The following is a 23255-nucleotide window of genomic DNA, read 5'->3' as shown; positions in this document are numbered from 1 at the left end:
CCAGGTCGCCATCGTGTGTCCGAAGGCGGGAATCGCTTTCTCGCTGGTTTCCGGGCCCGCCCGTCCTCGTTCTGTTAGGCCCTGCAGGGCCACGGAGGTCTTTCCGAAAGCATTCAGATCGCGGGACTCCTGGGGGGGTGGCAGGGACACCCCCCCACCGCCAAGGTGCCCCCCGGGTCGCTGACCTCTCTAGCTCATCCACCCTGGTGAGGGCAGACAATTGGAACACAGTTGTGTGCCCAGCACCTGGGGCAGGTCGGTAACTGTTTCATTGGCATGAAACACGCCCCCCCCCCACACACACAGCGCCCTGCACGCAGCCCCCGCTCTGCTGGCTGGGCCCGTGCCCCTGAGCCAGGACGTTACCCCCCAGACTGTCCGTGGGCGAGGACACTGTCCGTGGGCGAGGACATCCTGTTCCTCTGTCTCTTCCGGCACTGATGTCACCCAAACCTATTGCTGCCTCTTTCCCTCCCCTGGAGCAAGCACTCTGCCACCAATATAAGCCCAAGTCGGGGGCTGGTGAGCATTCATGCATCCCATGGCCCGCCTTCCAGGAAGCAGGAGTCTCTGGCTCCTGGGCCCCCGCCTCACCTCCCTATCCCTGTTCATGGGGCTCTTACTAGTGCTGGTCATGAGGAGCTTGGTGTGTGGTGAGTGACTTTGAGGGTCCCAAGGGGGCTCCTGGCCTGCTGGATGGGGACACCTCCAGACAGCAGGTGACTGGGTGCATCTGCACAGGACACTCAGGTGGATCCAAGCAGGAGAGGCGATGGGACAGGAGAACACGGTGGATTTGGAATGGGTGGATGGCCCCTCGGAGGGAGAGAGATTTCTGGGGGCTGCCTCAACAGCAGTGACTTGGAGGTATTAAGAGATTCTCTTTGTATTTGAGAGCAGACACAATAGGAAGGGGTGAGGACTAGGTCATGGCACAGGATCCACAGCATAGACCAACCGAGGCTGAATCCAGAATGACCGCCTCTTGAAGGGGCAGCTCCATCCGCACAGAAACAGAATTTTCCGAGGGTTTGTTCCGCCACTGCCCCGCACTGCAAGGGCTCTGCTGGGCCTGCTCCAGAGAGAGGCCCAGGGCTGGACCCAGCGGGATCCGTGTGCTGGGAGAGGGGAAGCAGAGGATGAGGCTTTAAGCAGTTTCCCGTGAGTCTATCCAGTGGCTATCCAGGAGCCCTGATGGTGTAGTGGTTGGGAGTTGGTCTACAATCTCCATGGTCGGCAGTTCAAAAGCACCAGCAGCCCTGCCCTGACACTGGTGCCTGCAGCCTCAGCCAGTGAGAAAGGAAACAAGTCCTTCCTTTCTCTGAGGACCAAGCCCCCCCACACCACCCCCGGAATCTTAGTGGGGGAGTAAGGCTTCACTTACATAAGGCTCTGAAGAATGGAGGATTTTTGCAGTGTGACTGAGATAGGGAGGTGAGGAAGAAGCAGTGGCGTTGACCAGCCTGGAATTGGGCGTGGGGAGGTGGAGGGAGGAGGTCCAGTGCTCTCTTGTGTTCCAGGCAAGAGATTTTCTGCCAGCAATCCAGAAGCCCCTCCGCTACCTGAGTTCCCCAAACGCCTGCGTTGCTACCGATGCCTCTTGGAGACCAAGGCGCTCGGGTGCCTTCTGGGACCTGACACCTGTGTCGCCCCCCAGGGCAGCAGCTGCATCACGGTGCACGTAAAGAACAGTAAGCTGCCTTCTCTTGTTGGGGTGGGGGGGGCTCTCCCCAGATGAGCTCTACTGGCCTCCCAGTCTCCTCCCCACAGCCTGAAGAGGGCCGTCCGATCAGCGCCTTCCCTTCCTGCCCTTCAGGCATTCCCGGGCTCCGCTCCAGGTTCTGGACTTCCAACGCCTTTTCAGGGCTGACTGAGCCTCTAAGACAGGGGTCCTCAAACTTTTTAAACAGGGGGCCAATTCACTGTTCCTCAGACCCGTTGGAGGGCCGGACTATAGTTAAAAAAAAACTATGAACAAATTCCTATGCGCACTGCACATATCTTATTTTGATGTAAAGAAACAAACGGGGCAAAAACGCCAGGCGGGCCGGATAAATGTCCTCGACGGGCCGCATGTGGCCCGCGGGCCGTAGTTTGAGGACGCCTGCTCGAAGAGCCCCTTCAAGCCAAACTCTGTATATCTGATGCCTTTCCTCAGGTGTCTGCACCCCTATCTGTCCGCGGGAGCCTCCAGCGTCCTTCTTGCTGGACTTCCTTCCCTGGGTTTTCCTCCCTGTTCCTTGTCCACTACGGCTCTCTTCCCATTTCACCCCTCTGCCTTGGGAACTCATGTCTGCTTCGTTGGCTTCAACCAGCGGCCACACATGGCTTCCTTCTCACAGGACAAGCAGCTCTCGGATCGTTCACAACACCGTTTTAAGTAGCGGGTACAGAGACATGGTTCCCACGTCCGTGTGTCCACAAGTCTTTCGCACCCGTCTGTCTGCTGATAAGAGTCGGCTGCCAACTCCTTGTTTGGACTCTTGCCCTGCCACTTCGCCAGCTTGTTGGTCAAGGCCGCCCAGTGGCTTCCACAAACAACACACTGTCTGATCCTGTGTCGTCCGCACAGGGGCGCTCATGTTGGAGCCGGGGGATGTCTGCACCGTGGGTCTTTCCCCTTTTTGCTGCCCCTCCCCTATACCAAGCAGGATGTCCCTCCCCCAGGGACGGCTCTCTCCTGAGACAGCCTCAAAGAAAGGATGTGAGAGGCAAAGAGAGGCGTGCTGACCTCTCCAGAAAGGTACCAATAAATAACCCGAGACCTGACTCCTTAGGACACGGGCACGAGAATTATTATTTTTTCCCTTCCCTGGAGGGTATATTTCTAGGAGCCCTGGTGGCATTATGCTTTGAGTGGCTTGCCTTAAGGTCAGCAGTTCGATACCACAGGCTGATCCATAGGAGGCTTCCTATCCCCGTAAAGAGTTTGAGTCTCAGACACCCACGGGGCATTTCTGCCCCGTCCTCTAGGGTTGGCGTGAGTCAGAATGGACTCTGCAGCAGTGAAAGATGGATTTCCAGAAACAGAGACAATCCTTCGACTTGGGACCTGTAATGCAGGCCTGGTAGCACTGTCGGGCTAGCTAACGGAGAGGTGGGAGGTTCAAATCCATCAGGCGCTTGGTAGGGGAAAGCTGCAATTATCTACTCCCCGAAGGATTTGTACCCTGGGAAACCTTGTATCGAGTCGCTGTGCGTTGGAATCGACGCACTGGCAAGTGCATTTGGGTCTGGGGCTCAGGCCTATGGAGTACATGACGAGCTGTTCTCACAAGCCCAGTTTCGAATACACCTTCCAAGTCCTTCTTTCATGTTCTCACCACCCTGGCCCCAATCCGGCCCCTCTCCCGGAATGGCTCACCCCACCCCGTTTCCTCCCAGACGTCCACAGCAAACGTGGAGAGCCACTGAGCGCACCTGGTGGCGGCGTGGGTTTCATGTGGGGCTGCTGATCACAAGGTCAGCGGTTTGAAACCACCAGCCTCTCCGTGGGAGGAAGCTGAGGCTGTCCACTCCTGGGAAACCCGCCGGGGCAGTTCAACTCGGCCCAGAGGGCCCCGGGGCGTAGTCAGGATTGACCACATGGCAGCGAGTTCGTTTTCTTTAACCCTCTACCTTGGGGGCGTTCTAGGGGAGTCTGTTTGGGGGCCACTGGGCAGGGTGTCAGGTCGGTGAGGATTGTCCAGTGCAGTGTGACGGGGTGGGATTTGGGGCCTTGCCCAGTGGGCTTCCCGTCACTGGCATGCCTGTTCTGTCCCCCAGAGAGCAGCAATATCGACTTCATGGTCAGTGACTGCCGCCGCCAGGATCACGCAAGTGACTGCTTGCGCACCCGGAGCTGGGCGGTGTCTGGCTTCTCAGTCTACTCTCGCTGCTGCTTCGAGGACCTGTGCAACGACCCGCTCAGCAGAGCAACCTACAGTCAGTAGGACTGCAGAGCCCTGGGGGAAGTGCCCCTTTCTGGTCACCCGCTCGCCTTCCACCTGGCTTCAGCCAGGGCACTTCTGGGCTCTTCAAGCCCAGCCCTCCTAACTCCCATGAATCACCTGACCCCAACCTTAGCTCCTCTGGGTGCCCCCCACCCAAGCTCCTTTCCCTGGATTTCCTGGGGTTTTCCCATCAGGTTCTTATAATCCAACATCTTTCTTGCTCTCCTCCTCTCTCCAAGGCCCGAGGCTCCCCCAGAATAAACAGGCTGTGTGCCAACGGTTTGGGGTGTCTCTCTTCTGCGAAGGAGGTATGGGGCCTGAAAGCAGTGGCCTCATCTGTCTGACTGCCCCAGGATGGCTCCCGACCCTGCCCAGCTCAGCTCCTGCCCTGCCTGGGGGGGGGGGGTCTCGCGTTCTGCTCTGAGTGGAAAAAGATGGAGAGGAAGTGGGAGTCATTGTGGGGGGCAGGCCAAGAAGACAGTGAGGCCCTGAGGGTTCCGGAGGGAGGGTGGGCGGGCCGTGGGGGCTGTTGGTGAGTGGCGCTGTGAACGGTCTGGGCCAGGGAGGCAGCTGTGCTGGAGAGGGGTCAGGGACCCTCCGTGGTCCCCGCCAGGCTGCCTTCCAGGATGCCGGTCTTCATCGGCTACAATTGTGTAAATCTGGGTCTTTCCCCCCCCCCCCAAGCAAGCTGAGCTCACAGGGACAGGCAGGCCCAGCAAAGCCGGGGGTGGGGGGCACTGGGACTGACTCCCGACTCTCATAACCTGAACATTGTCCACTTGTCGGTCTCCTGCCAGTGTACACGCTACCTAAAGGGGCTGTGGAGATTCCGCTGTGTGTGACCCTCACTGAAGCTAAATGTGTAACAACGGGAGTAGGTGGGGAGGCACCAAAAAGCACATGGAATGTAGAGGTCCTGGGAATTGGCCCCAAGTCCTGATGCTCCCTGGCTGCCCTTTCTAGCCTGCACGCAACCGAGCTCCCTGTCCTGGTCGAGGCTGACGCCTAGCAGGACAGACAGACCTGCCACTCTTTAGAGAACGCTGGGCAGGCAGGCAGCAGCCCGCCATGCATCCACTCTGCCCCCAGCTCCTCATGCGGCCGAGCCAGCACAGTGGCTGCCACAGAGAGGGGTGCGCCCTGGAGGGGCGTGCAGGCGGCCCCCAGAGCCGGGGGAAGACCTTTTGTCTCTCACCCTGGGGACAGGCTGCCCAGGTGTGTGGACACCACAAGCATTCAGCTTGCGGTATGGTAGGCGCACACATTCCTGCTTGTCAAAAAGGCTGACTTCGTCCCCGAATCGGTTTGGTTTTTGTTCTGAGTGGGGGCTGGCGAGGTCCCACACTTGCTCCCCGCCAAGTGTGTGTCCGTTCACGAAGGTCCACGAAGTGCTGGGCCCTGGGCTGGTTCAGTCCTCCTGGAAGGCACGATGCCGCTTCAGGGACTGAAGCAGCCCTGGGGGCCCTACGGGGCCTCAATGCCACCATCCTCTCGGAGGGAGGCCGGCTGCTCCTATAGACGCTGGCAGTCCGGAAAACCACACCTGAGGGTACAGGAGTCAGACCCTTTTAGAGATCAAGATCCCCAGTGGCAGCGCTGCGACTGGCCTCCTGGCGCAAAGCCGGCTCTGGATCGCCCAGCACGGGGCAGCTGCCACTCCAGAAGGGATAGAGCCTGGCTGTATTTCCCCAGGAGGGCCAGTGCCTAGCTGGCAGCCGCTGGCTCCCAGTGGTTACTGAGTGCACGGGGAAGGGCCCGTGATGGACAGACGGACGATTGCTGTCTGGGTGCTTAGGGTTAGCCAGAAGCAAAGCATTAAGCACGAAAGATTCGACAGCAGCAGCCCCACACGTGTACCCTGCCATTTGCTCCCTCAGCTTGGGTTCCAGGTGTGCTGGGTGTCAAGAGCCCAGGCCAGGTGGGAGAGCTCAGGTCCCAAAGCACTGAGTGCCTCTGGGGCGTGGGCCTAAATCTTTCTAGTTGGTGGCTGAGACTTCCGAGTTAGAGAAATGTGCGTCCCGTGCCACGCACGCCCCCTCATAGGTAGAAACACTGGGACCCTCTGGGATTTGTGGGCTGAGGTTAAGACTGGGGTGGGGGAAGGTCCACACCCTTGGGGCTTGGCTCACCAGCTGAGCAGGGGGCAGACAGCGGCAGCGCTTGCGGGCAGGCTGAGCTCCCCTGGAGGTCACGTGCGGTGGGCAGGGCTCTGCCATCCTGCTTGGATCCCACCCAGAACTCTCTACCCTGCCTGCGCTCCAGAGCCTGAGTCCACAAACACTGTGGCCGAGACGTTGCTCAGTCCCAGTTCATCGTGGCGATGTCAGGAGCCGTGGAGGCGAGTGGACTGGGTCCTCCCCTCCTCGGGCACCCATGGAGGTGGTGATGGGACGCGGTGGGTGTGACGTGGGGCTGAGGCGGCCAGAGCTTGTGATGTGAGATGTTGGAGGGAGGGTGGTGTGTGTGTGTGTGTGTGGATGTGTGTGTGTGTGTGTGTGTGTGTGGATGGGACAGGACAGGACTGACCGTAGTGGAGATGGGGGAGGGCGGGCAGACTACCAGAGTCCAGCACTAGCTCTCAGAGACAGGCACAGGGCAGGGGACCCAGGAAAGAACTCACTGCCGCTGAGTCAATGCTGATTCATCGTGAGCCTGCAGGACAGGGAGGAACTGTCCCCGTGGGTTTCAGAGACCGTGACTCGAAGGGAGTAGAAAGCCCCATCTTCCTCCTGCGGAGCAGCTGGTGGTTTCGAACTGCTGACCTTGTGACTAGCAGAGGAACGTGGGACTACGGTGCCACCGTGGCTCCAGGATCACCCACAGCTGGGTCCAGATGGAGGCGGCATATGGCCAGATGAGGGGGCACGGCTGTGCCTTCCCAGGTCAGCTCACACACCAGGAAGAGCTGTGTGTCAACTAGCCACAAAGTGGCAAGTGTGTGAACTAGCGTCAGGGGAGGGCGTTTGTTCAGAGAAGCCCAATCAGCGCTGGCAGTTCAAGGGAGGGCCCTGAGATAACACGGGCACAGGCAGCCCTAGGGGTTTCCAGAGAAGGCAGGACCAGTGTCCAGCTGGGGAAGAACCAGAAGTCCCCAACTCTTGAGAAACAGGTAGGCGCTCTTTGGGCCGGGTCCAGACCATGCAGCCCAGCCCCCCCCCCCCCCCAGCTCTCCTGCTGGACTGTGTGGTCCGGCCCCTGCCCCCCACCTCTCAATGCCAGGGCTGGGCTGTGCAGTCTGCCTCCAGTGTTCCAAGCTTATCTCCCCGGGCCGGGGCTGTACAGCCCCTGCCCTGTGTTCCGAGATGACTGACTCACAGACCGTCCTGACTCAGACCCTGCAGCCGCAGCCCCAGGCCTTCTTTGCTGTCATCACCACATACGTCCTCGCTGCCAGGAGCAATTTCCCTGACCTGACTCCCTGGGTCTCAGAACCCGCCCCGGGGGCTCAAAATGCCCCGCCCTTCTGTCCCGGGAGTGCTTTCCCTGCCTCAATAAAGCCTTTCTCAACTCCTCCTTCCTGGCTAAACTCTATCTCTGTCCCTGCCTCTGTCTCCAACCTCTCAGGGGCTGTACAAGTCAGCAACGGCCTGGCCCAGGCAGACTCAGGGTGGCCAGACTCGATTCCAGCGTTGGGGCTGGCTGGCAGCAGGCCAAGTCTAGGGCCTGATGGAACTGAAGCTGGGGCTCAAGGCCAGGCTATGGGCCCGTCTGGGGGTTCAGGTGGGGGATTCTGGAGCTGGGACTAGACCACAAACTGCAGGCATTGTCCTGGCGGCATTGGGCCTGGAACCAATCTGGAAAACTGGCGCCGTGCCTTTCCTGGCAGTGGTAGGAATGGTACTGCCCACAGGCTTGAGGAAGTGAGCCTTTTACGCTGGGGAAGTGGCAACAATCAGCAACCCCTGTGGCCTCTCATTACCCCCACACCTGGCACCGAGACCAGACTCATCCCATCCTTCACCTCGTTAGATAGGACTTCCATCCCTGTCTCCTTCAGAAGGGGGGGTCACAAAATTTGGCTGTCTCCCCAAATCTCCAGGCCCTTGTGTTCCACGCCCCAGCAGCTCCCTGCAAAGGTAACGGTCAGGCTCTGTGCCCTGCGTCCCTTTCCTAGGACTCGGGTCACCCTGCCAGGTGACGGCCACCATGCCGATGGGACTTTTCCCCAAACCTGCAAACGGGAACCTGCAGTGTCTTCTGAGGCCCGGATGGCAAGTCTGGTCTTCCAGAACTGGGGAGGCAGCAGCCAGGAGGGGGGAGGAAATCGTGACCTGACAGCCAGTTCATTGTGCAAGACACCTGGGCACCCAGGACCCCAGCCCCTTCCTGCCTGCCCTTAAGGCCCTCTTACCCTTTCCTGCTGAACCCATCAGGTGGCCCTTCACCGGGCGCTTCGGGTGAGGCGGGGGCAGTGTTTGCGGGGTGTGCCCTACCACTCCACTTTGAACCAGAACCTCGGGTAGTTGAGCAGGAATGGCTGGAGGCGCAGGGTTGTAGTCCTGCCCGACAGGGACCTGGGCTGCAAAAGGAAGTCACTAACTTGGCGGGAGAAGCATGTCTGCACCTTTGAGGTCCCTTAGCGTGAGAGCAGCAGCCGGGCAGAGGGGGCACCTGGGCCCCACCTGGGCCTTCATTCAGCCAGCCCCCTAAAGCCTCAGCTTGAGAGTCCGTAGCCTAACACGCCTGCCCCCGAGGCTGCCTCGTCGTCCTGACACCACGGAGTCAGATGAATGAAGGCTGCTGGACGAAACTGGCCGGCGAGCTCACGCCCCCACCGTCTTTCCGAGGGGCGCCCCTTGGCTCCCTGTGCACACCACCGAGCCGCAGCCCGGACGGTCCTCGCTCCCACCCCTTCACAACCCGGCCGGAGACCAGGCTGCGCTGCTCTGCTCCCGACAGCACTTGGTCTCCCAGTTTTCCAACTGGGGTCTCTCTGGGTCTTTCCTTTCGCATGTGGACGTCACCCGCAGCCCTAAGGGTCGCGCTGTTCTCCACCCGAGCCCGTGGCGCCGTCTATGGCGGGTTCCGCCTTCACCTTCAAGGGTGAAGCCAGAGGGCTATGTGCCAGCAGCCCGCTCCCCTCCCTTCCCCAGCCCCAAGCACCGGGAGACTGGCTCGTGGCCTTTTCTTCCATTTTATTTCATATTCCCGCCACAATAACGGCTCCTTTAATTTAAACTAAAAACCATAGAGGATTCTTGAAGGGGTGACAACAAAGGAACAGGGGTGTAAGAGACTGAGGACCGGGTGGAGAGTCAGCGAATCGTCTTGACTGGGCTCTTGAAGTTGCTGGCGGCTTGGAGCTGCAGCTGGTAGGCCATCGGGTGGATCTTGAAACCATAGAGCCTGGGTAGGGCAGAGGCCAGGGAAGCAGAAGCGTGAGTGGCCTGCATTCTTGCCACCCCACCCTCATCCCAGCGCCACCGTGAGCCCACACCAGTGCTCCTGTTCTTTACCATACTTGTTCGAGGAGGAGTCTTAAACATCCACTTAAGCTCAAATTCTTGGGCAGACTAATCAGCCAACCTTTTGGCTCTGGCGTGGTTCTTAGCAATTTCCATATTCAAAACTATCCTGTCTGGTGGCTCGTGTCGTCACCATCACCCCCATGGTCAAGGTGAAGAAACCGAGGCACACGACAATCAAGGAACGTGCCCAGGGTCACTCGGGAAGGAGAAAACGAGGCCTCGAGAAAGGGCCATGCTCTGCCCTCCCTGGTCTCCAAAGAGTCGTGGGCCTTTCCTCGGACCTTCGGTGGCTCTGGCCCTGCCCCTCACCTGGGTACAAACTGGTTGGCAGGCCTCTTGGGCCGGTACTCGGGGTGCACCATGAAGAGCATGTGAGGGAAGCCAGTGCCGAAGTAGGCGCCGTCCGTGTGGTGATGCCTGGATGACTTGGGCGTGTACACGTCCATGCACTTGGGGCAGTAGAGCTTCACCATGGCCTCGCCTGGGATGTCCGACAGGCCTGGGAGAGAGCCAGGCTCAGCTGACCAGCAAGAGCACGCCCTGGCCCCGCCACCCATCCTTCTCCCTGGTTCCGGGCCCCGAGTTGGTATAAGCAGCGACACACCCTCCCTCCTTTATCCCGCACTCACCAATGGGAAGCATCGGCTGGTTCTCACAGTACACACGGGGACAGTAGCCAAAGTCTCCCTGCTGGTACTTTTCCAACTGAAGGCAAGAAAATAAGAGGACTGGCGATAAGCATGAAGAAATAATGTAACCCACATGGTGCCTACTCCCTCCTCAGCCTAGCCATCCCACCCCGGGGGTCCCCCCAATTCTCCCACTGCTGTCCAGAGGTCCCTTCTCTGGCTCAGATGGGCCTCAAGCCCTGCTGTGTCCTTCCTCCAGGTGGGCAGACTACAGACTATAAGAACTTCCCATGTAGGGTCAGGTCACCGTCCCTGGAAACAGACCCTTTAGTATGACCCTGGACCTGGACTCAATTCCGAAGCCCGGGTTCTGGGGTTCCTCCCCTTTCTCAGCTAGACTCTTTGACAAGGTTGAAGTGTGTGACTTCTTGCTGTAGGAACCAGTCCCCCCACCATCGCCTCAGAAGGAATCCAGTGGGAGGGGAGAGGCCTCACCATCTGGGCGATGCCACGGTTGGTGAGGATGTAGCGGGCGTGGATCAATCCATACAGCATCTCCGCCGCCTGCTCGATCAGGTCACTCTGGTTGGGGTTGTCTTCCAACTCTTCATCTGAAACATGGCCCGGCCCACAGGCAACCTCTTGCCATTCAGTTCTCCAGAAGGCGCTCCACCCGACTCCCAAGGGTTACTGGCTAGTCAGCCCAGCCCCCAACCACCTCTGAGTCTCAGTCCATCCATCACCTGGGTGTCCAGCCCTCCATCAACCCAGGGCAACTCTCCCCGCCCTCCAGCCTGTTTGCTTCTCTCCCCCACTTCTGTCTCAATAACAGCAACAGTAAAAAAGCTGACAACAGAAGCCTTAGATTAGGGGACAAAAAGGAGGCATAAAACAAAAATTGAGGGAAATTGGTGGTACAAATTAAGGAATTACAGAGCTTAGGGACACAGAGGTCATTAAAAAAGTCAAGAACCAGCTCGGGGAATCAAATTCAAGGTGGAGCCCTGGGTGACGAGAAGACGAAGAGCCAAAGAGAAATCTAGAAATGCAAGTCCGAGGTAAACAAAGATGGAAGGAAGGGGTGAAGGAAACAAAATAAAACAGAGCCAAGGCAAAACGGCCCTGCGGGTGACTCACCAGGCTCTAGGTCCAAGATCATGTCTAGGGCCTGTCGATAGTGGGGCACCTGCTCATTGAGCCCTGTGAGGTTGAACTTATCTTGGATGTAGTCTTCATCCACCTGTGAGGAAATCAAGGGGACACCCACCAGGAATCTGGGCGTTAAAAGACCGTCGCTCTGATTCCTTGCCTTCACAGTTGCTTCAATGGGCCTCATGCTCCATTCCCAACTCAGCAGAGGTGTACATCCCCTCCCCGCAAGGATGTGGCTGTTCCATCCCCCAATACAACCCCACCTCCAAGAGACTGTTCTTTCCAAGTCCCCAAATCCCTACTCCTGTTCCCCATCCCGGGGAACCAGCTTGGTCCTCTCGTTAGGGGGGCGGCTGGCTCTCTTGAGGAAGGTGGCGGCTGAACAGCTTGGGTGCCCAAAGGCAGTCACAGTGCCTTATGCTAACACAGGGTTTCGCCCATTACAAAGCATGCCAACAGGAAGCGCTTCAATTTCTTCTAACCGCCACGGGGAAACAGTCGTGATCCCAACTACTCCAGTGACAACACAAGACGCAGGTTGACTTTCCCAACATCCTATCTTTGGAGGGTGGCGGGGGTTCGGACTTGGGTGGGGAGGGCTGTCTGGGACCCGACTGCTCAGGAGCACTCACTTCGCAGAAGAATTCATTGCCACGAAGCCCACAGAACCAGGAGATCCAGGACACCTCCTCTGAACTGCTCATCTTCACGTCGGCTGGTCAAAGAAGGGTGTGAGGGAAAGGCGGTATAACCCGGGGCTTTCCTGCGCCTCTCGCCGTCGTCTGGGATCCTCCCTCCTCCCACACTTTGCAGCCACCCAGGAACTGGGGCCCGCCTGTCTTACAGCAGCAAGCAAGCCTTCTCAGCTCCCTTTCTTGCAGCAAGCAAGCCTCGGGAGGACCCTTCTCAGCTCCCTTTCTGTACATGTTGGGCAGCAGTTGGAAACGCGGTCGGTGTCGTCCACCAGCGAGAAGCCGGCAGATCCCTCCCACTAGCCCCGGCCACTCACCCCTGCAGGCCAGGCCCCTCTCCCCAGGTCCACGCCGGCAGGGCCCCGGGCCCCGGGCTCCGGCTCCCTCCCTACCACTCGACCACCGTCGGGCTCGCCAACTTGCCGAAGTTTGTCCTTCGGGCCATGCACCCTCCCCTCCCCCTGCTCTTCTCACGGGAGCGGGGTGCCTGTCAGGTCCCCTCCGCCGAAACCCGCACGGGCCGCCTCGGTCCCGCGGTGGGACCGGGTCACTCCGCCCCCCGCCCCCACAACGACGCGCAGACACCCCACCCCGTGTGTAGCGCCCAGGAGCCCGAGGCGCGGCTCGACCACGACCCCGAGACTTACCAGCTGGGTGGGGGCCGGGACTGGGGCGGGGAGGGGAGTCGCGACCGAGGGGCGGCGGCGACCGCTACGACGAAGGCCGCGGACCCAACCGCGGCAGGCGAAGCGCGGTGGGCGAGAGTGGAAATTGGGGAGGGTGGGAAGAAGGCAATGCGCACGCGCCAAAGGTCGGGCGCCGCTGTGCACGTCGGGAAATCGAGGCTCCAGGCTGGAGATGCCGGCGAGCCGAGGGCCAAAAGAACTACGAATCCCAGAGTGCCCCACGAACGACCCAGGTTCCCGGGGCCGCGAGGAAGGTGTTCGAAGGCGGGGCACAGCCAGGCACCACCGGAAGCGGAAGCGCGACACCGCAATTCGAAGCCAGGGAGTCTGGGAAATATAGTCCTCAGCTCTTGAGACGGTGGGGCCAGGACGGGGCGGCGAGAGGCTTTGAGTCCCCGCTCCACCAGCCTCCTCACTGATCAGTCTGCAGGTCCCGATGCATTATCTCCGCCCAGAGGAAAACGAGGCGCGAGGGGGGGGGGAGGGGGTATCCGGTTTGCAAAAAAACATGTACTGCGTGCGTTATTTGTGTAGAAACACGTTAGTCCTGTTCGTAACCTGGCCATCCCGCCAACTCTACATCGCTTGGTGGGTCCCTTAACCTGATCAGGTCCGCCGCCGGGAGTTTACCTCCGTCCCCCATCACCCCCACCCCAACCGCACGCCACCTTAGGCCCGCCTCCCACCCAAATGCGGTGGGTCAGGCTGTGATGTGAGAACCGGGACCGCTAACCTGAGGCGGCACCAGTCATCCTGGCGCTTGCTCCCATGCACTTTTCCATAGCCTCTTAGCGCTGGAGTGGGGCCTTCTGCGGGCTTTGAGTGTGACCTCCGAACCCTGACCAGAGTGAGGATGAGGGGCAGCGCGATGTTATTTCACAGGAGCTCAGCATGCCACAGATTTCGTTCCTCCTCCCTAAGGGCTTTTCTTCTCAAAAAGTGGTTCCCCAGCTCCAAAAAAAAAAAAAGCTGGGAGCAGGGGACCACCTCGAGGGAGGCGAGGGGCATTGTGGGGCGTTTTGTAAAAGCAGGGCCCCAACCGACAGATCTTAGTACTCGCGCTCTCCGGGCACGGGGCCCTTTGCATATGGACTATTGGAAACACTCCAGCGCGGGAAACTGCACGTGGTCCTTGTTTAAAAATGTGTCTGCACGTGGGCCTCTGCGCATGCCTGCACCTTGAAGGAAGGATGGGGGTGCCCACTCTCCCCTGCCACGCATGCGTCTTCGTGCCGTATGGGCTCGTCGCCCGATGAGGGGAGCGCCATTTTGCCGTACGGACGCTGCAAAGCAACGCCTCTTCCGGCAATCTGCTTCCGGGTAAGTGTCGCAAAAGTTGGTTGGAGAAACAGAACCCCGAAATAGCAGCGAGGACGAATTAAAGGGCCAGGCCGACTTTGTCTCGCTCGGTATCTTACAGGTATGTCATACGGTATGGAAAAGTGGTTTCAAAGAGAGTTTGTTATTAATTATTTTTATGTGGCAACGGGATAAAAGGCGGGCCCAGGGCTTTTGGTAACTCATTGAATTTTCTTTGGTGTTTAGCAAGGGGCACGTTTCCGTTTCCTCTTTCTATATGTGCCTTTTTGGTCCTTTGGTGTAGCCTGGTCTTGAGTTGTTGCTTCACTTTGGGGGGGTTGGGGTGGTGTGTGTGTGTGTGTGTCTTGGATTCTAAGACTACTCTTCCACACTCCGGCAGCTTCCTGGAGGTGGATCAGACCATTGCAGGGCCCTTCGAAGAAGTCTCCTTTCCCCCCCATCTTTCCGAAAAGCCATGTCCTGGACCTCCCTCATTGCGTTCACCCGTGCCAGCGAGTCTAGCGACCTCTGGAAAGATGGGCAGCAGCAGCAGCAGCAGCAGCCGCAGCCTGAGCAGCCAGAGCCCGCCTTAGATGGGTGCGCAGCCCGCGCTTTCTACGAATCCCTGATTGCGGACAGCACTCCTGAACCCCAGAGATCGCGGCCGGAGCCCATCCGGGCGAGAAAGAAGAAGCAAAGAAGACTGGTGAGAGAGGCTGCAGCACCAGCAGCGGTAGCGGCAGCCTCAGAGGGACACGAACAAGAGGGGTCTCAAGAGGCAGAGGAGAAGATGACCCAGGGGATCCTGAAGGCAGCTCAGGAGGGGGACCTGGCAGAACTCCGAAGGCTGCTGGAACCCCCGGAGGCAGGCGGAGCTGGAGGGAATATCAACACCCGTGATGCCTTCTGGTGGACTCCCCTGATGTGTGCTGCCCGCGCCGGCCAGAGGGCAGCTGTGCGGTACCTCCTGGGCCGAGGGGCTGCTTGGGTGGGAGTCTGCGAGCTGGGTGGCCGGGATGCTGCTCAACTGGCTGAAGAAGCTGGCTTCCTCGAAGTGGCCCGTATGGTCAGGGAGAGCAATGGAGAGACCAGGAGCCCCAAGAACCGGTGAGGAAGCCTTAGCCTACAAGCATCTTTGAATATGTTCAGCCTTTCCTGGTCACCCTGCACCAGTGGGCCCCAGAATAGAGCTCAGGAGTCCTCCTCGTCCCATGGTAGGTTGATAAGACAATGTAGAATCGGAGTTAACACTTGAACTCCCCGAGTTTGAATCCTACCTCCACATACTTGGGTACACAAATGAACAGCTATGTGCCCCCCACCTGAGAAATAGGGGGTTACTAGCACGAACGTTGTTAGGGCGAACATGTGCAAAGTACTGAGGCAGGGAGGGCCTTGCCACACAGTGTTCTTAATCACCGGCCACTCAGTTATAACCCGCAGCAGCCCCTCACGCAGATAAAACCATTCCTTGGGGTCTTAAGGCTGTGACCGTTGGGAAGCATATCGTCAGGCCTCCCAAGGCACCTCTGGTTTTGGAACTGCTAACCTTTTGGCTAGTAGCGGAGTTTAAATCGTAGTGGCATCTAGGGTTTCTGGAACCGTAAATCTTATTTGTTTTTTTTTTAACAGTTTTATTAGCACCTCACCTACATGACATACAATTCAATTATTTCAGTCATATCAAGAGGAGTTGAACAGCTGTACCATATTTTAGTTCTAGAACATATTCCTTGTACTCATTGTTACTCATGTAATTTTTTTCTACTTGTGGCAGAAATATACACAACAAAACATTCTCTAACTCCACGACTTCTACACGTAGAATTCAGTGCCATTGATTATATTCTTCATGTTGTACAGCCATTATTGATCTTTTTCAAATTATTCCACCACTATTAGCATAAATCCAATGCCCCCTATAAGCAGCAGCTCTTTTTCCTTCACCCCTGGTAGCCATTGGTTAAGCGTGGCTCTCTTTTTTAGTACTTTTCCTGATAATATTCACATATGATACACGTCCCTGGTTAAATCGCTTTTAAAAAGTTGCACATAAAAAAATTTAAAAAACTGAGTTGCATATACATCCTCATAATCAGTTCTAGCGCTCCCTCCCTAAAATCTTGACAGAATCAGGCAGCCTCACCTTGTCCCAAGGAACGGCTGGTGGGTTTGAACGGCTGACTTTGGGGTAAGCACTGTACGTGACTATTAACTGAAATCATCATCACCTTGTGAGACTATTTGCCATCTCTTCTCCCAAAGCAGTCCCCTCTGGGTGAGGAGGTAGACACGTTGTTCTTTAGTGGAAGGGCTAAAATTAGATCCTGCGAGCCGCCCTCACCCCCCACCCCCAGGTCTTTGTACTCTTCTCCTGACCCATGACTCCCTCCCTCAACTCCTCCTCTTCTTTCTCTGCAGGCCCCACCCTCGTGCCCTCCAGTATTGTGAGGCCTGTGATGCTCATTTCCAAGATGCCAACCACTGCGCATCCACTGCTCACCTGCTGGCATTGTCCCGAGGGCCCTGTCGCCCCAACCTGCCTCCTGGGGTGCCTGCCTCCAGCCCAGGCTTCAAGTTGCTGCTGAGGGGGGGCTGGGAGCCAGGGAGGGGGCTGGGACCTCGGGGAGAGGGTCGCACCAACCCGATCCCCACTATCCTTAAGAGGGACCAGGAAGGACTAGGTTACAGTTCAACCTCCCAGCCCCGAGTCACACACTTCGGGGCCCTGGATACCAGGGCGGTGGCTGGGAAGGAACGAACCCCTCGGATGACCACACTGAGCCGCAGAGAAGAGAGACGGCGAGAGGAGAAGGGCAGGGCCTGGGAGCGGAACCTCAGGATGTACATGAACCTTGAGTTCTGATCGTAGTGAGGTCGAACTGCGGTCCGCTGCTGGCGTCTGGACTTCGGTCCTGTGATTTGAGCACTGTGGTTTCTGCTCATTGAGGCCTGCCTGGGTTGCCCACCCGTGTTGTATCCGTTGGGAGGGGCGGGGAGTTGGAAAATAAATCAGCCTTCACCCTCTTGTGGTTTATTGCTTTTCCTGCAAGCCCTTCAGAGCCAGAATGAGCAGCCACCTCTGGGTGGCATGGCAGGGCCATCTCCTTGCCAGTCTGCCCCTGTCAAGGGGGCGACACCTAGTTTTCCAAGCCCCTGGAGCCCTCTAGCTCTGTGTAAGTCGGGTGCCCAGGCAATTCAATCCCTGGCTTCACATTTCCTGTGGCCAAGAAAACGGACACGTGACCAGCAGGCTGTCCCCAAGGGGCTCACAGCTGGATGAGGGAGAGCCCTCTGCTCAGATCCCATGCAGGGCCAGCCAACTTCCAAGAGTCCTTTCTCCTTTGTCCTTTTGCCTTTCTGGACAAGCCTTTCAGGAGTTCAGGCACCGGAAGAGGGAAACTACCCCCAAAGGACTAGGGGGGCTGGGGGGAGGGTTTCGAGTTTGGAGGCGCTGGGCCCTCTGGGCAGCGGAAAGAGGGGAGTGGGCTTCCTGGACCCCGCCAGCCCCCGAAGGCCGGACGAGCCCCAGCGTGCGGCGTACGCGCTGACGACTCCGCCTGGGGGCGGGGTCGGGGGCGGGCACTCTGCAAGCCCCGCCCTGGACCTCAGGCTCCGCCCCGCGCCGCCGGCTCCGCCTCCGCCTTTCCTCCGGTCCCGGCGCGGCTGCTTCCGGGCTCCGCGGCTCCCGGCCGCTCCCGAGGCCGCGGTCCCAGCCTGGGCCCGGGCAGGGCGGCGGCGCCCGGCTCGCGGACGCTGCGCCCTCCGGCAGGCCCGCTCTTTGCCCCCGGGAGCGGAGTCCCCGAGGACGTCTGGGCCTGACCTTGGGGACGCTGCTGCCCAGCTGCGCGCCCCGGGGCTGCTGAGGCCCCCCTCCCTCGTAGGCTCCATCGTCCCTTAACTCAAGAGGCCAGCGCCGCTGCTTGGAGTTTGCTGGACACCCCTCCCCATCCAGGACATTTCCGACCCCGTGAGGTCCCCTAGGGCAGCAGTTCGAGACTCCCCAGACCTAGGAGCGCTCCGGACACCTTTCATCTTCCTTGAATGGAGCACCGCCTACCCATTGCCGGGGCACCTTGAGGCGTGGCCTTGGTGAGTGAGACTTGGGGTGCAGCCCGCTGAGAAGGAACCCACAGGCACAGGGGGACACTGTGGGGTGACCCAAGCCTGGTCAGGCCCTGAGACACTTGGGGGTATGTGTGGAAGGGGTGAGTGAACTTGGGTGTACCTGTCTTACTGCCGAACTGAAAAGGAACCTGTCCCTGTCCCCCCCCCCCAACACCCTTGAGACTGCATGACATCCCCCACCCCCGGGGAAACGGGGAGCCACCTTTGAATTCAGTACCCGACGGCATTGTTCTCTGCAGCCACCTAGAGGGTCTGCTTCGTGCAGGAAAGGAGCTCGGCATTTGGGGGACCACTGAGCACCACAACCATGTTCCTGCGACGACTTAGTGGCTGGCTACCTAGGCCCTGGGGCCGCCGAAAAGCAGCAAAGCCTGACCCGGCCACCCCAGAATCCAGAGGGATGGACAGCTCCCCAGAGAATTCTGGGAGTGACTGGGACAGTGCCCCTGAAACCATGGGCGATGTGGGACTGCCCAAGGCCAAGGGCACAGGGGCACAGAAGAGCTCTAGGACTGCTCCAGAACCAAGCAGGGGTCCTCCACCTGCTCAGCTGTGGAGCAGAAGAACGGGCCCCCTCAAGCTGGACAAGGCTGCCCCTGGCACGGAAGAATCTAAGAGACTGGAGGCTGGAGCGGCTGTGGCCAAACTGGGACAGGACTCTGTCTACTCAGGCGGAACCCAGAGACCCGGGGTGCCTCCAGAAGGGGAACTGAGCCCCTCTGAGCCTGAAGCACCAGTGGAGAAGCCAAGTCGCCGTCAGAAGTTGCTCGGCTGGCTTCGGGGAGAATCAGGTGGTGGTGGTGTGGGCCCCCCGCCACCCTACCTGGGGACCCCAGAGGAACGGCTGCAGATCTCCACCAACCTGACCTTGCACTTGCTGGAGTTGCTGGCCTCGGCCCTGCTGGGGCTGTGCTCGAGGCCCCTTCGGGTAGCCTTGGACGCACTGGGCCTGCGAGGGCCGCTGGGTCTCTGGCTGCATGGGCTGCTGTCCTTCCTGGCGGCCCTGCACGGGCTGCACGCTGTACTGAGCCTCCTGACTGCCCACCCCCTGCACTTTGCCTGCCTCTTTGGCCTCTTGCAGGCCCTAGTGCTGGCTGTCAGCCTCCGGGCGCCCAGCGGAGAAGAGGAGGCCACTGACTGGGAGGGTGAGAGGTTGGGCAAAGAGGGTGAAGAGCCAAGAGAAGACCTGGGCATGGGACTGTGATTGTGGGGAGGGGTGCGACCCCGGGCCCCATCTCCAGAGGCATGGGGTCAAGTGGTGAAGAGGGTGTGGCCTTCAGAAGGTGGGAGAGGCCATGACCCAGGTCGGAAGCATAGGGACCTCAGGGATGTGGATGGAGCCCCAAGGCATGAGGGTGCAGGGTCCCTTCCATACACGGCAGCGCACAGAACTGCTATAGGATGTCTGCATGGGGGGGTACCCTTGAATTCACCAGCTCTAGTCACTTTTGCTTCGACATTTCTAATAATTCTACTTAAAGGGGGTGGGGGCGGGGGGGGGTCGTGTTGGTGGCAAATACAAAAAGAGGTTTTTCTACTTTTCTTAACTCCCCAAAGGTGGAGACGATTAGAGACGGCCGAGAGGCCTCTGGAGTAAGGGCCGGGTGGGGTTACCCAAGGATATCTGGTTCCTGGGTTCTCAGCCATCCTGGAAGAGTGGGCTGCTAGACAGGTGGGCTGGAGGATCTGAATGGGGGCCCATAGGAGACAGGGAGCAGGCAGGAAGATCTGGGCGGTCTTGAGAGTTAGAGGGAGCGGGGCTGGTGCAGCAGGTCAGATGGGCAGTGCGGGGAAGCCCTGGAACTTGCAGTCCCACTTGGTTTGGGGTCACTCAGCAATACTGTGTCACACCTAATCCTAAATATACCACTACAGCTTGATAGTGGCCCCTGCTCAGTGTCCTTCTTGACGCCGTCTAGCTGGGGACTTTGGTAGGCTGCTATCTGGAGACGTATCCCAGGATGAGGACTGAGAAACTAGGACATAATCTTTATTGGTCTTGAAAGGGAGTCAGGAGCGTCTAGCTAGCGTCCCCCTCTGCCACGCCCCCCACCCCTCACACACACCATTGCAGCTCCCCCAGTTTCCATCTGGGAGCACAGGTGAAGCCGCTGGTCAGTTACTGGACAGCTCACAGGCCTCTGGCAGGAGGGAGAAAAGTAAAGATGAAAAGCAAGGCCGAGCAGGGAGAGAGGCAAGTTTGGTGGTGACAGGGTGGAGAAGCATGTGTTCTTGTTTTCCCCAAAGGGATCGTGGACCTTTGTGCCACGGGGCTTGACTCTTTACCCACTGTCAACTCAGAACCCCTGCTTTTGGAGAAGCCCAGCCTCGGGTGATCGCTGGCCCCGTGCGTCAGGTGCCATCACAGCCTGGGATGACACTCTGGGAGTGTTGTCATTGCTGTGGCCATATCCCTCCAGGGTGTCACATGAGCCCCTTTCAGCCCACACTCCCAGCGGCTTGCTCAGTCTAGTCTCCTGACTAGGATTCCTCACCTTGATTCCTGGGCGTCAGTAAGAAGGCCTTGGACTCCAGGCAGGAAGTCAGGGACTGGAACTCCTCCACACAGCTCTCAGGAGGGTGTGGTGAGCGATCTGGAAGGGCAGAGCAGGGTGTCACTAGCTGAGCCCCTCTCTTCTGCTGAGTCCCTGCTGAGGGCCCCTGGGAAGCACTCAGCCCTGCCCCCTTTCTTTCTGACCCATCCTGCCGTGCATCCCCACTCACTGTAGAGGAGAAAGCGCTGGTACCCCTGGCCCATCTCTTTCAGCATGATTCCACCTGGGCAGGAACTGGTGAAGAGCTCAGTCTTCATGTCCGGGCGGCCTGTGAGGGTAGGCACAGGGAGGGGGAAAGAACAGAACTGCAGAACCGAGTATGTCCAGGGAGTTTGGGGGGAGGATGAGGTCTGAGAGGGAACCAACCTTTGGTTTTGAGGTCGGTGCTCCCCTCCGTCAGGTGGTAGGTCCATTTCCGGGGCACACACAGCCCGTTTTTCCTGCAGAGGAGGTGGTGGTATGGAGGAGAGACTGAGTGACATCCCGTCACCCGACCTCAGCCTCTGGTCCTCTGTGCAGCCCCGATCTTGGGTTCGAAGCTACATGAAGGATGGGGAGGCCCATCTCTGGCTCTGTGGGGGCGGGGGGGACGACTGATGGAGCTTTTGAATCAGGTGGGCCAAGGAGAGTGGATGTATCAGCCAAGGGCATAGCTCTTGGTGGTGGGTGCTCACGCCTTGGTCAGAGGCTGCACCCACTGGTGCCTCTGCCATGTCGTCGGAACTCACGTGCGGATGGTTGCACGAAGCTGGAGCTGCATCGGGCTAGAGCCAGCAGTCATGTTGAAGACAATGTTGTCCACAGGATCGAAAGTTGCCAACTCTTCCTGGGTGGGAGCTGCCCCCGCGATAAAGTGCCACTGGCCCAGGTGGGGCTCTGGAAACTAGAGACAGTGGAGAACAAAAGAAGGTGGGTCTTATCTCAGAATCTATCCAGCTTCATCTTCAGCCAGCACAGGAAGATGTAGGGGGCAGGGTGTGTTGGCTGCTTTCTTTCCAATTGGGAGGTGGATCAATGAGACGTCAGTGACTTTCCCCCTATGTGCCCCTCCCCAGTCAACGTGGCTAACCAACTCACTCCCAATTCTGCTGTCTCCACATTGATGACCACAGCCCTAGTGTCTGTCTGATTCTTGCTTCCATCAATAGACCGTCTTCCTACCCTCCCACGGCGTCCTCCGGTCATCCATCTGCCAGAGTCTCTCAGAGCCACCACCCGAGACCCCTCACTCCCAGGCCATACCTCTTTCCCATCCATTCCTAGAGTTGTCAGCTGACTGTGCTCAGGGCACTGGTAGATGGAGTTAAGGAGCATGCCAGCGAAGTAGAGCAGGGCTGCCCAGATTTGCTGCAACATCTTCAGGCAGGAGGGTGCCAATGATCCGGTGTGGGCTGGCCGGTGCCTTAACTGCTCTCTCCCCGGCTGGCTGCTGAGTGCACTCTGCTCCCAGCCCCCTTGCCTTGACCCTTGACCCTTTCACCTGCTAATGAGTAACTTCAACTTTGTTTTCCAGCCCAAACCTGGATTACTTTTATAGGGTTTGGACTTTCCGCCTCCCTCCTCTAGATGCAGCACCCAGGCATGCCCAGGGTCTCTTAGGAATGATGAGGCCTGAGCTTTTGCAACCATATCTGAGCTGGCTATCTGCTGGGTTAGGCAGCGTTTTAGGAGGGATGACTTAATAGCGCCTTTCATTCCTTTACCTAGCAAATTGTTTTCAGTCCCAGCTGTTTGCCAGGAACTGGCTAAGCCCTGGGAACACAAGGATGAGTAAGTAACACACAGTCCCTGGCCTTGAAGAGGTCTAGGGGGGAAAATCAGCTGTGTAAACATGATTGCGATACCCCTTGGTAAGTACTTTAGCTATGAACCAGGTACCGGGGACGTGATGGGTGGAAGGCTTTCTGAAAGGAATTTACAATCGGGGACATTTGTGTGCCCTTGGCAAAGTTTGCTGGCAAAATGTGTTTGTTCATTCCACATTTATTGTTAAGCAAGAGGCTACCTAGTCTTTTTTTTGTTTTAATCATTTTATTGGGGGCTTGTACAACTCCTTATCAGGATACATACAGACGTACATTGTGCCAAGCGCACTTGTACATTTGTTGCCCTCATCATTCTCTAAACATTTTCTACTTGAACGCTTGCTATCAGCTAATTTTTTCCCCTCCCTCCCCCGAACCCTTGATAATTTATAAATTATTTTTTCATGTCTCAAACTGACTGGATATCTCCCTTCACCCACTTTTCTGTTGTCCCTCCTCCAGGGAGAGGATTATATATAGATCATTGTGATCTATTCCCCCTTTATCCCCCATCTTCCCCTTCCCCTCCTGATATTGCTACTCTCGTTATTGGCCCTGAGGGGTTTATCTGTCCTGGGTTCCCAGTGTTTCCAGCTCTTACCTGCACCAGTGCACATCCTCTGGTCTAGCTGGATTTGTAAGGTAGAACTGGGATTATGATAGTGGGGGTGGGGTGGAGGGAGAGCATTAGAGAACTAGAGGACAGTTGTATGTTTCATCGTTGCTATACTGCACCCTGACTGACTCGTCTCTTCCCCATGACCCTTCTGTAAGGGGATGTCCAGTTGCCTACAGATGGGCTTTGGGTCTCCACTCCGCACTCCCCTTCATTCACAATGTTTGATTTGTTGTTCTTTGATGCCTGATACCTGATCCTGTCGACACCTTGTGATCACACAGGCTGGTGTG

General features: G+C 58.1%; 5 protein-coding genes across 5 annotated transcripts; 3 read left to right on the top strand and 2 right to left on the bottom strand.

Annotated features, from left to right (window-relative positions):
* The first annotated feature begins 507 nt into the window (after positions 1-507).
* On the top strand, positions 508-4192 carry LY6G5C (lymphocyte antigen 6 family member G5C). Its single transcript, XM_075554159.1, has 3 exons — positions 508-657; positions 1528-1695; positions 3773-4192. Exons 1-3 carry the CDS (start codon positions 533-535, stop codon positions 3930-3932), a joined length of 453 nt encoding a protein of 150 aa, XP_075410274.1. The 5' UTR covers positions 508-532; the 3' UTR covers positions 3933-4192.
* A 4860-nt stretch (positions 4193-9052) lies between these two features.
* On the bottom strand, positions 9053-12676 carry CSNK2B (casein kinase 2 beta). Its single transcript, XM_075555379.1, has 7 exons — positions 12521-12676; positions 11814-11896; positions 11167-11269; positions 10525-10640; positions 10030-10105; positions 9710-9899; positions 9053-9278 (listed from the first exon to the last, which is right to left on the bottom strand). Exons 2-7 carry the CDS (start codon positions 11883-11885, stop codon positions 9188-9190), a joined length of 648 nt encoding a protein of 215 aa, XP_075411494.1. The 5' UTR covers positions 11886-11896; positions 12521-12676; the 3' UTR covers positions 9053-9187.
* A 1218-nt stretch (positions 12677-13894) lies between these two features.
* Positions 13895-16870, top strand: GPANK1 (G-patch domain and ankyrin repeats 1). The gene is made up of 3 exons (XM_075554158.1): positions 13895-13979; positions 14259-14965; positions 16280-16870. Exons 2-3 carry the CDS (start codon positions 14334-14336, stop codon positions 16722-16724), a joined length of 1077 nt encoding a protein of 358 aa, XP_075410273.1. The 5' UTR covers positions 13895-13979; positions 14259-14333; the 3' UTR covers positions 16725-16870.
* A 640-nt stretch (positions 16871-17510) lies between these two features.
* C7H6orf47 (chromosome 7 C6orf47 homolog) lies at positions 17511-22804 on the top strand. Its single transcript, XM_075555378.1, has 2 exons — positions 17511-17950; positions 18226-22804. The coding sequence occupies exon 2, from the start codon at positions 18294-18296 to the stop codon at positions 19188-19190; it is 897 nt and encodes a 298-aa protein (XP_075411493.1). The 5' UTR covers positions 17511-17950; positions 18226-18293; the 3' UTR covers positions 19191-22804.
* Positions 19626-21955, bottom strand: APOM (apolipoprotein M). The gene is made up of 6 exons (XM_075553830.1): positions 21784-21955; positions 21270-21424; positions 20908-20981; positions 20711-20809; positions 20482-20580; positions 19626-19672 (listed from the first exon to the last, which is right to left on the bottom strand). Exons 1-6 carry the CDS (start codon positions 21895-21897, stop codon positions 19626-19628), a joined length of 588 nt encoding a protein of 195 aa, XP_075409945.1. The 5' UTR covers positions 21898-21955.
* Positions 22805-23255: the final 451 nt, after the last annotated feature.

The sequence above is a fragment of the Tenrec ecaudatus genome, chromosome 7 (genome assembly GCF_050624435.1).
Source record: "Tenrec ecaudatus isolate mTenEca1 chromosome 7, mTenEca1.hap1, whole genome shotgun sequence".
Taxonomy (NCBI): Eukaryota; Metazoa; Chordata; class Mammalia; order Afrosoricida; family Tenrecidae; genus Tenrec; species Tenrec ecaudatus.
Note: the sequence above shows the minus strand (reverse complement) of the source record. Positions and strands in the feature narration are given on the sequence as shown.

Coding starts and splice junctions, on each gene's coding strand:
- LY6G5C (XM_075554159.1), top strand. CDS start 533: ATGCATCCCATGGCCCGCCTTCCAGGAAGCAGGAGTCTCTGGCTCCTG. Junction 658..1,527: donor AGGAGCTTGGTGTGTGGTGA/GTGACTTTGAGG, acceptor TCCAGGCAAGAG/ATTTTCTGCCAGCAATCCAG. Junction 1,696..3,772: donor GTGCACGTAAAGAACAGTAA/GCTGCCTTCTCT, acceptor CCCAGAGAGCAG/CAATATCGACTTCATGGTCA.
- CSNK2B (XM_075555379.1), bottom strand. CDS start 11,885: ATGAGCAGTTCAGAGGAGGTGTCCTGGATCTCCTGGTTCTGTGGGCTT. Junction 10,641..11,166: donor GATCTTGGACCTAGAGCCTG/GTGAGTCACCCG, acceptor GCCATGTTTCAG/ATGAAGAGTTGGAAGACAAC. Junction 9,900..10,029: donor CCAGCCGATGCTTCCCATTG/GTGAGTGCGGGA, acceptor GCTCTCTCCCAG/GCCTGTCGGACATCCCAGGC.
- GPANK1 (XM_075554158.1), top strand. CDS start 14,334: ATGTCCTGGACCTCCCTCATTGCGTTCACCCGTGCCAGCGAGTCTAGC. Junction 14,966..16,279: donor ACCAGGAGCCCCAAGAACCG/GTGAGGAAGCCT, acceptor CTTTCTCTGCAG/GCCCCACCCTCGTGCCCTCC.
- C7H6orf47 (XM_075555378.1), top strand. CDS start 18,294: ATGTTCCTGCGACGACTTAGTGGCTGGCTACCTAGGCCCTGGGGCCGC.
- APOM (XM_075553830.1), bottom strand. CDS start 21,897: ATGTTGCAGCAAATCTGGGCAGCCCTGCTCTACTTCGCTGGCATGCTC. Junction 21,425..21,783: donor TAGGAATGGATGGGAAAGAG/GTATGGCCTGGG, acceptor CACTGTCTCTAG/TTTCCAGAGCCCCACCTGGG. Junction 19,673..20,481: donor ACTGACGCCCAGGAATCAAG/GTGAGGAATCCT, acceptor GCCCCCATTCAG/ATCCTCCAGCCCACCTGTCT.